Source organism: Anomalospiza imberbis, chromosome 17 (assembly GCF_031753505.1).
Source record: "Anomalospiza imberbis isolate Cuckoo-Finch-1a 21T00152 chromosome 17, ASM3175350v1, whole genome shotgun sequence".
Classification (NCBI taxonomy): Eukaryota; Metazoa; Chordata; class Aves; order Passeriformes; family Viduidae; genus Anomalospiza; species Anomalospiza imberbis.
In genome coordinates this window covers 5,396,632-5,405,840 of record NC_089697.1, presented here as the reverse complement: position 1 = coordinate 5,405,840, position 9,209 = coordinate 5,396,632, and the positions used below count along the sequence as shown (strand labels likewise).

Here is a 9,209-nt window from a genome sequence, read left to right as displayed (position 1 = left end):
CAGCCCCCTCCGCGCACACACACGCGCACAAAAAGAGGATGCAAACACAGCCTTTGAAATTCAGGAGGATAATTGATTCTCTGACGCGTGGAAGCCCACAGGAGTCCTGAGGGAGCTCAGGTATAAAAGCGGAGGTGCACCTCCCTGGCAGCCAGAGGACACTGGGGAGGTCCGGGAGCGCCCTCCCTGCCCGGCACCGCGGGACACGGACCCGGCGGGCTCGCGGGGGCAGCTCCAGAGGACAAGTTGGATTCGCAACAGGGGAAGGAGCACCTGGGCAGGAGCTGATCTAGGAAGAGCTTGTTTTCTCCAGGAACGGTAAGTGGGAGCCTCTCTGTGTGCATTTAACAAGATGATGTCTATTTGGAAGTTGGGGACAATTAAATTCCACTGAAATGCAATCAAAGCTGGCATCAGGAATGAGCTTTGCCAGGTGCCTTTGTACCATATCAAGATTTGCACCAATATGTTTTTGTACCAACTTATAGAATGAAACAGCAATTGAGCTGCATCATAAATGCAAACCAATGGAATTATGCTACAGATGAGCTTTATAAAACATGTCAGATGATTACCAGCTGTAGCACAGTTCTTCTCTTTTGCTATGTCGATGTGAGTTTCTTTTTCCCTGGCAAACAAATGGTGTTTTACTCACCCAGCAATGAAACTGTGTTTGAGCCAAACCAAAGTGTGAGGAGAACCACAACTCTGTGGTACAGGTAATGCAAAGCCAGCCACGACGAGGCACAGGGAGGCACGTAAAAGGATTTCTGCTTTTCTAATGCAGCATTTCAGGGTATGAGAGTTTTGGCTTTATAAAACAGCAGGCATGGCAAAAGCTTCATTTCATCTACACAGAGGCATTTTGAAGACTGCTCAGGTTGAGGTTTCAGAATTGGCCAGAGGCAGTTACCCAGCTCTCCAACATCCCTGTCAAAATGCTGCTGTTCCCACTGCACAGGATGGAACAGAGCTATTACACTTCATCTGCTGGAATGGTGCTAAAAGCTCTTCATCTTAAGGGGGATTTATTTATTTATTAATCATTTTTTTCACATGCTGCCAGAATGGAAAGGGAAGGTGTCCCTCACCTCAGGAGAATTTCGAAGGTGACAATGTTTTGCAGAGCTGTCAAGCTGCTTGCACACAGGGTGACACTTCAGTTTCCCAGCTTCTCTTCTGAAATAGCAGACACATCTGGGAAGGGATGTAGAACTTTCATTTCTGATTTATTCCTGAGGGGAAAAGGGAGACAGACATACCCCAAAATCTGGAAGCAGTCTGTAACTAAGGGGGAGCACAAAGCAGGATAGGGGAAGAAGGACAAAGCCAGAAACAAACAAAAAAAAATTGCAAATAAACTAATGGTAGAGAAATAATAAAAGGATCTCAAATGTTCAAAAAGCAATTATAGAGAAAAACCCAACATTTAAAGAAGAGAAGCTAGAGACAGAAAGAAAGTGATAATTAGGGCTGTATCCTAGGAAGAGGAAGCAGACAACGCTGGGCTAGGTTTTCGTTTACATTGGCACTTCTCAGTTCACATAGGAGCGTCTCTAATGCTGATTAAATCTCCTGGTTGGCACTTTCTATTGATGCTGGTGCCACAGTCTGCTGGTACCCACTGATAGATGCCTTAGATAATTTTCTCTATCTAGAAAAATCTGATTTGGGATTTTCTTGAAGATATTTAGGGAAGAGGTACAGAGAAGCATGTTTTTTCAAGTTCAAATGAAAAAGTCAAAAAGGAAAGGGAAGCAGGGGAGTTGTTCTAAAAGCAGAAGTCCTGTACGTCTATCAAAGTCCCTTTAAGCATTTCTTGGCTCTCTGGGGGGCCAAAGTGATTGTGCAGGAGATAGGAGATGCCACCCATGAGCACAAGGAGCTTTGCAGGAGCCACTGTGCTATTCCCAGGGGAAATGCTGGGGAAGCTGCTGGTCCCATCTGGGAGCACAAGTAACTGGAAACAGAGACTGGGTGAGAACGACTTTGTGATAAGCAACCTCATTTCCTTGTCTGTCCGTGCACTTCTGGCACTGCCCCTAATTCTGTCATTAACTTCCCTGGTGTCAGCATCAGACCCACCTGCAAGACCTCAGGTCCTTAATCAGCCTCCCCCTCTCTGTGCTGACCTGCTCTGTCCAAGCAGCAAAGAGAGCTCACTGATGATGTTTTCCATCAGAGCCTCCCTGCCCCCCCATCTGTAAAACCCACTGCTCGAAAGTTCACTTGAGCAATCAGAAGTCCGAGCAAACCCTTTCCATCTGGAAGCTGCTCCTTTTACAAGGATGTATCGTTATACATTTGGAAAGGGTTTTTTCCCCTCCTCTTAGGGAGATCAAACATCTTTCTGCTTTTTCTGGTGTATAATAAGATAGGGAACGGGGAAACTTGGTATTTTAAAGGTTCCTATCCGCATTCTTAAAGAATCTTCTTTGAGCAAAAGATCAGTCGCTTTCAATGGAAGCTCAGGAAGAGCAGCATTCACTGAAAAACCTTCCTACTGTTGCTCGCTTCCGAGGACAAAGGCGCGGTATTCAGCTCCGCTCTTCAGCTCCCGAGGGTGGGTGACCTGGGGCCGCTCTGGCCTGAGTCATCCTCAGCTCTTCAGCCGAGCCCAGCCCACGGAGCTCCGCTGGAGCAGCGCACACGGCTCAGCCTAGCTCGCCTTGCTCCACAGCCGGAGCTCAGGGCAGCTGGGGGAGCGGCTCTCCGCCGCCGCCATTCAGCCCTTCCCAGGGGACACATTTCAGTCCGGTCCCGTCTCCACCCCCTCTCCTCTGAAGGAACAGGCCGTGTTTTGTTTGGCAAATCAAGCCTTTGATAACTGACTTTGCCTGGGGTACCTCTGTGCAGTATTGCCCCTCTGCCCAGGAGTTTTATTTGGATTTCCCCGTTTCTCCCCAGCCTCTGGACATCCAGCGAGGCAGCCCAGGCGCACGCCTGTGCCTGCAGCCGTGTGAGCAGACACAGCCAGGCAGGAGAGGTGCCAGGGCTGGCTGCAGATGGCTCTGTGCAGGCAGCGAGGTTCCTTTCACATCCCTGCCGACTGCTGTCCTCATCCAGGAGCTTTTACAGCCCGTCCTGGGCTCACACCAGCCCGAGAGAGAGCTCTCCTCACGCCAGAGCAGCGGGACAGGACAGTGAGGGGCTCCCATGGCACCAAACCCTGACAGAGGGACACCAGCTCCAGGGGATCACACACAGCAACTGCCCTCCACGGGGGACACTGTGCCACACCAAGACATCTGTGCCTTGGGAAGCAGCACAGCCACAGAGGCTCATTTCCAGTCCCTTGGTGCTAAGGAATGAGCAGAGGGACTGAGAACACAAAGGTGGAACCTGGCCTCCCCTCACTGCCCTGATTCAGGCTGCTCTGCGTTTTAGGTGACTCCAAGGGGTGGAAGATGCTGGATAAGGCCACCCTGCTCCTGTTCCTGCATTTAGTCACATGCTCCATCTCCTCCCCTCTCTACCCAGCTCTCAGGTAAGTGCTGAGTGCTCCATGCACACTCACTCTGCCTCATCTCTGACCTTGTGCAAAAGAAGCAGGTGCCAAACTAAAGTTGCCAGCACTTCTGAAAGCCAGATGAGCTCTAAATGTGTTTCTAGGCCAATTTCTCTGCTCTGTCTTAATTTTTTGGGTACATTGCTGGCCTAGGGGTGATTTCCAAAGAAGGCAGGCACCTGATGGAATATTTCAGCCCAACCAGTTGGGTTTAGAATTGAATGCTGGGTTCTATAAAGGGAAATCTGGCAATCTCCAGAGCAGGCAGCACCTCCAGCCCAAACACTGATAAAAAAATTGTGGCTGCAGGGCACCTGCTCTGAAGTCACAACTGCAGATATTCTAGTACATGAAATCTACAGATACTTATTAATATTTCAAGTATTTCCATGTTGGGTCTTAGAAGTTGCAATGCTGCCTTGTCCTCTATAGTTCAACAGAAGCCCAAAATTGAGCATTGGCTTCTCTAATGTGGATTTGCAATGTCCCATAGAAAATGCTTTAGCCTTGTGCCAAATCCATGGCACAAAGCCACCAGAAACAGTGGGATTCTGCTCAAGGATGCTGGGAGCTCAGCGAGGGGGATGTTTGTTCGAGGCAGCTCTATAAACCATCCTTTCACTACTGGAAGAGCTTCAGGGCAGTTTCTAGCTGGGGAGAGTGACAGACAGTACTTGTGTTACTGCTAAGATGGGATGAAAAATGGAGAAAGAAAAAGCAGGAGAGTAGGGAATAATGGTTAAGAAGACTGAGCCCCAGCTGGCATCTGAGCACACCTCACACCGTGCCTGGGCTTTCTCTTGCAGGTACAATCCAGGGCCGGTTGCTGGCAAGGCCATGAGCTTCCAGCTGCAGCACAGCAGCTCCTTGCAGAGCCAAAACCCCTTGGCAGAGGAGCAGGAGGAGGAGGGTTTGTTATCAGACCCCACTGAGAAAAGGTTTGTACCTCACCTGCCAGCCCTGCTGCTGCAGCAGGTGCTGGTTACAGTCCTCCCCCAGCCCAGGAGCAGCTCAGTTACCCCCAAACCATCACCCATGTCCAGAGCCATGTCCTGCTGTCCCCACCAGCAAGGACACACTGATGGGGCAGGCTCACAGGCCCAGGGCTCCTGCAGAGAACAGAATTTTCCACTGAGCTCTGGTTATCTGCAGGGATGCTAGAGCCTCTCCTTTCCATCTCTGCCTGGAGACAGAGGATCATTATTTCTGTCTGAAGCAGAGAGGACTCGTCCTCACAACAGTGGCACCAGCCCAGTGGTTTGTGCTTCCCTTACCTGTGGATTTTCTGGAGCCTGGGTCTAACCACAGGCTAGAGATCTGCTGGGGGGTCCTGTCACCTGTCCCAGACACAGCCCTCCCAGGAGGTGATGGAGCTGCTGCAGAGCACAGGAATATCCCAGCTCAGCCCTGCCCTAGGTATTTTATTTTGCCTGCTGCCTCCATGTCAGGACTGAGCTCCCTCAAATCCTTTTACCCTCCAACACTAATGCAGTCCAACACTACAAGGTGCTTGCTGTGCTTACCTGCCCTGGTATCAGCCCTGTGACACCTGGGCTGTTCAGTTTTTTCTCACTGACAGCTCAGAGAGCACACTGTGCTTCCTTTCCCCCAGGATGCAGCGCCACGCTGACGCCATATTCACTGACAACTACAGGAAATTCCTGGGGCAGATTTCCGCCCGAAAATTCCTCCAGACCATCATTGGCAAGAGGCTCGGGTAAGCCTCAGCACCCTGCTGCCCTAGGGCTGGGTTTTGCCCATTGCCCTGGGCAGTGTTTTCCATACACCTGGCAGAAGTAGCTGCCTTTCACTGCAACAGAAGCAATCTCTCCTGCTGGTCCACATCCTGAAGGGCATCTTGCATCCCTGCAGTCTTGGATACCCTTAATCACAGTTATCATTAAGCAGCCTAATTAATGCTTTCCTCTAAGGCTGTAAGCAGCAGATCAGCTGAGGGTTCTGCTGCAATACCAACAAGCAATAATATTTGCTGGTAATATTTGCAATGATGCTTCACTGGTAGGGAACAGTTATCCCTGGCCTGGTTTGAACACAGAAAACAGCCTCTCCATTACCCTTGGCTACTTAGATCACTGTCTATCACTAAACAAGACCAACTGGTCAGATGCAAGCTAGCCCAATCCATCTTCTAACAAAGCAGCAAATACAGCAACCAATTCCTTGTTGAAATTAAGCATAATGGCCTTAGGCTCAGACCCAGCAGGTTCCCTTTCTGTGCTGCCCAGCCTGAGCCAAACTTTGAGTGAGGGACAAAAAAGCATCTCAGAAACAAAGAGGTTTCTCATCTTCACCAAACAGAAGCAGCGAGAGCAGCCCTGGGGAAGGGGTGCAGGAATTCCTGACCAGGCGTCAGTCCGACAGCATCCTGATGGACAGCCAATACCAACAGCAGATGGTCCTGAGGGACTTCCTGGGAGCCATCCTGCAGAACCACAGGTGGGTGGGAATCAGTTCATTCTCTGCTCACTGCAGGAACACGCCCAGGTCCTTATTGCTGCCTGCCTTCCAGGTGTGAACCTACAGAACTGTCATTTCAGGAACACTCAGGGAAAGAATAAGGCTGACCTCACAAGCAGGGTGCAGATAAGAACAGCCTGTCCTGAGCCAGCCTGCACCACACAGCAGCACATCACCCTGCTGTCTTCTCAGCCTTGTAATCCAGTAAAATATAGCAGAAAAGAGAATTTCTCATTGATCCAAATGATGCCATCCCTGTCCTCTTCCTTGACAGGCCACAGGACATCGACAGCAGTGGGCTGGAAGGCTTTCCCAGCACCCTGGCTAAGCTCATGTAAATACTTCTCCCTTTTCCATGTCCCCACGCTCTGGTGAGTACCATTCCCTGCTCAGTCCTGTGCATAACTCACTGCCGCTGCACTGCTCAAGGCTTGAAGGCTCTCCTTCAGCGATGCCAGCTCCCACTGCTGCCCATGAAAAAGGTCCTTGCTGCAATTTAAAGGGGGGAAAGAGCTCCCAATCAATATTGCCAAGTACCTAAAACCCTGCTAGTTTTTGAACAGAGAGAACACAAGTGCTGTGAAGCTGCATGTGGATGTCTGGGAACAGGCTTGCAGCAACCCAAAGCAGCCTTGTAAAGCTATGGAGTGCCTGAGGGTCTAGGCCAGACAAAAGTCTTTCTCCAGCAGCAGAACCTGTCTCTAGGTCCCTGGGACATGTCAGATTTTCCCTGCATTGGACAGCAGAGAAAGTTTTACTGTTTTCTGTATCCCTCAATCCTGAAAACAGTCAGCTGGGACTTGAATGATGCTCTAAGTCTTGCCATTCCTGGGAGAATAAGAGCCAGCAAACTGTCCATCCTTGGGAATACCTTCACTTGATCAGCTGTCCCACAGAAATTAAGCCTGTCCAATTCTGCCAGCACAATACAAAGGGGTGTGGAGAGATCAGTGTGCACACTGAGCAAAAGAGGGGCAGGGGAAGAGAGGGAAGATCAGAACTCTACATAAATCACACCTGTGGATTCAGCTGGGAGAGCATAATATTCCAGCATCTCTCTTGCCATGCTTAACTTGGTTACCTTTCCACAGATAAGGTCAGTCAGGAAAAGCCTCCAAAGGATGAAAAAAATTCTGTGTGTGCTTATGAAGTTTTCTGGCAATTCTCTTTTCCTCCTCTTTCTGTCTAGAATAATTCAGAGCTCATGGACCAAACTGTACAGTGAGCCCTTCACAGCACTGAAGACAATCCCAGATGTGAGCGGCTGGAAACTGATGCATACACTCCTCAGATCTGATCAAAGGAATGCAGCGCTGAAGCACTACTTAATTTACTCCAGTCTTTACAATTTAACTCCCCTCTTGAAATCCTGCTCTGTACTAAATCAGAAAAAGCCCTCTTCTGTGGTTTAACCTCAGGCTGCTTTACACAGAGACTAAAACAAGTGATACACTTGTAATCTTGGAGACATTCTGTCTACTAATTAAGGTTTAAAATCACTAAGTGTGGCAAAATTTCTGCCAAATCATCTTTCTGTTTTAGGGCCTGATTAATAAATATGAGGCCACTGAAAGGCACCTTTAGGCAACTTAGTAAATTGATTACAGCGTTCTCTAAATTGATGCTGATGGCACAACCGCACACAGCAAGGATCAGGGTGAGGTGAGACATGAATCCACACGTCTCCCATTCACTGGAAACACTGCCCAGGGCTGCTGCTGCCTGGCTTCCTGACACAGAGCCCTGGCAGCAGAATGAACTCTGAAATGCTCAGCTACACTGCCTACTCAGCCTTGAGGAGTTCAAGCTGAAGTTACAGTCCTGCCCCAGCTAAAGGAGATCCCTGTGCATCAAATTGGGCTGTCACTGTTTCAACTCAACCTTCTGTTGAGTGCCATCCCCTGGCTCTGAACTCCACCGTGGCTACAGTTACACTGTAAGTGTTTTAAAAGGAGTAAATTATTACCAGAGATCTTGTACAGCTCCTTCCTCCCTCTCACCCCAATCCCCCTGTTGTTTGTGTAATAATCATGTCGTCAGAAATGTAAATAACACCAGGATGGGGTCTGCTCTCCCATCAGCAGCAGGAAATAAGAGTCGTTCTAAATAAACCTGTCCAACAGCAGGTCAAGATGGCTCTTTTGTTGAGACCTTAGTTTCTTGATTCTGGGCCCAGAATGGAAGATGCTCCTCTCCTCAGAGACAGTTGTCAGGGGCACCAAGGATGACTCAAAACTGGGCTAACAAAGGCACCAACTCCAGTACCAATAACAACACCAGGCTGGAACCACAATTATATAAATGTGTGTTAAGGCCTATGAAGTCTTCCCTCCTTGCACTCCAACAATTCCTTGTTAGTCTGCAGTAGTTACCATCACCAGGCGACATGTTTTAGGATAGGAGGCTCCAGTGTGCATGGAAATAATTTGATCCTTGCACCAACTCCCTGTTACAGCCCTCTCTGTTCAGGTTTTACAATTCCAGCACTGGGGAAGTATTACAAACCACCCAGCAGGACAGGGAACACGGAGAGGATGTTGAGGGAGATCAGTGAGGCTGTGACAGCAGCAGGAGCACTAATGGACAACTGCTCCCCTTCCATGGGCAGGCAGCTGTCAGAGACATCCTTCTGCTCCACAGTGCAGAACTACACAAAAGGAGTATTCTGAGTACTGAGTAGACACCTGAGTAGCCTGGTTCAAAATGGGTTTGTAAACCTGTTCTGTAACAAAACTCTCAAACCCATTAGGACTTACTCCCTCCAAGGAAAGGAATTACAAAAAATGAAGAAGATTCATAAAGTAGTAAGTAGACATAGCAGCAAAATGAATTTAAACTCTGTCCAGTGGCATGAAAGGCACGTGCCACTGGACTGGATACTGCCAATACAATCAAAGCCCTTTCAAAAACATTTCAGAAAGTGTTTGGGTGATTAAATGGATGGGTGAGCGTAGCTATTTGGAATAAAAGAGACTCCTTTGGAGGTTCAGTTTGCTTCAAAATGAGGAAACAAATGCTCAATCTCTGTGAGATTAAATATAAAAGCAAATACAGATGTCTGAGGACTAAAAGACCAAAGTAATAAACACAGTATTTCCTAATGCATAAGTAGCAAAATCAATAGCAACACACACAGCTTACAGAAAATATACCACAGGGGCACTCCAAGATTTTCCTTTTGCATCCAAGCTCTCCTTGGATAGCATGCTGCAGCTCTACAGGC

At 48.7% G+C, this 9,209-nt stretch overlaps 1 protein-coding gene across 1 annotated transcript; it reads left to right on the top strand.

The window, feature by feature from the left end:
• Positions 1-210: 210 nt before the first annotated feature.
• On the top strand, positions 211-7,379 carry GHRH (growth hormone releasing hormone). The gene is made up of 7 exons (XM_068207538.1): positions 211-318; positions 3,388-3,487; positions 4,315-4,446; positions 5,121-5,225; positions 5,828-5,965; positions 6,261-6,357; positions 7,176-7,379. The coding sequence occupies exons 2-6, from the start codon at positions 3,408-3,410 to the stop codon at positions 6,322-6,324; spliced, it is 519 nt and encodes a 172-aa protein (XP_068063639.1). The 5' UTR covers positions 211-318; positions 3,388-3,407; the 3' UTR covers positions 6,325-6,357; positions 7,176-7,379.
• The last annotated feature ends 1,830 nt before the right edge of the window (positions 7,380-9,209 follow it).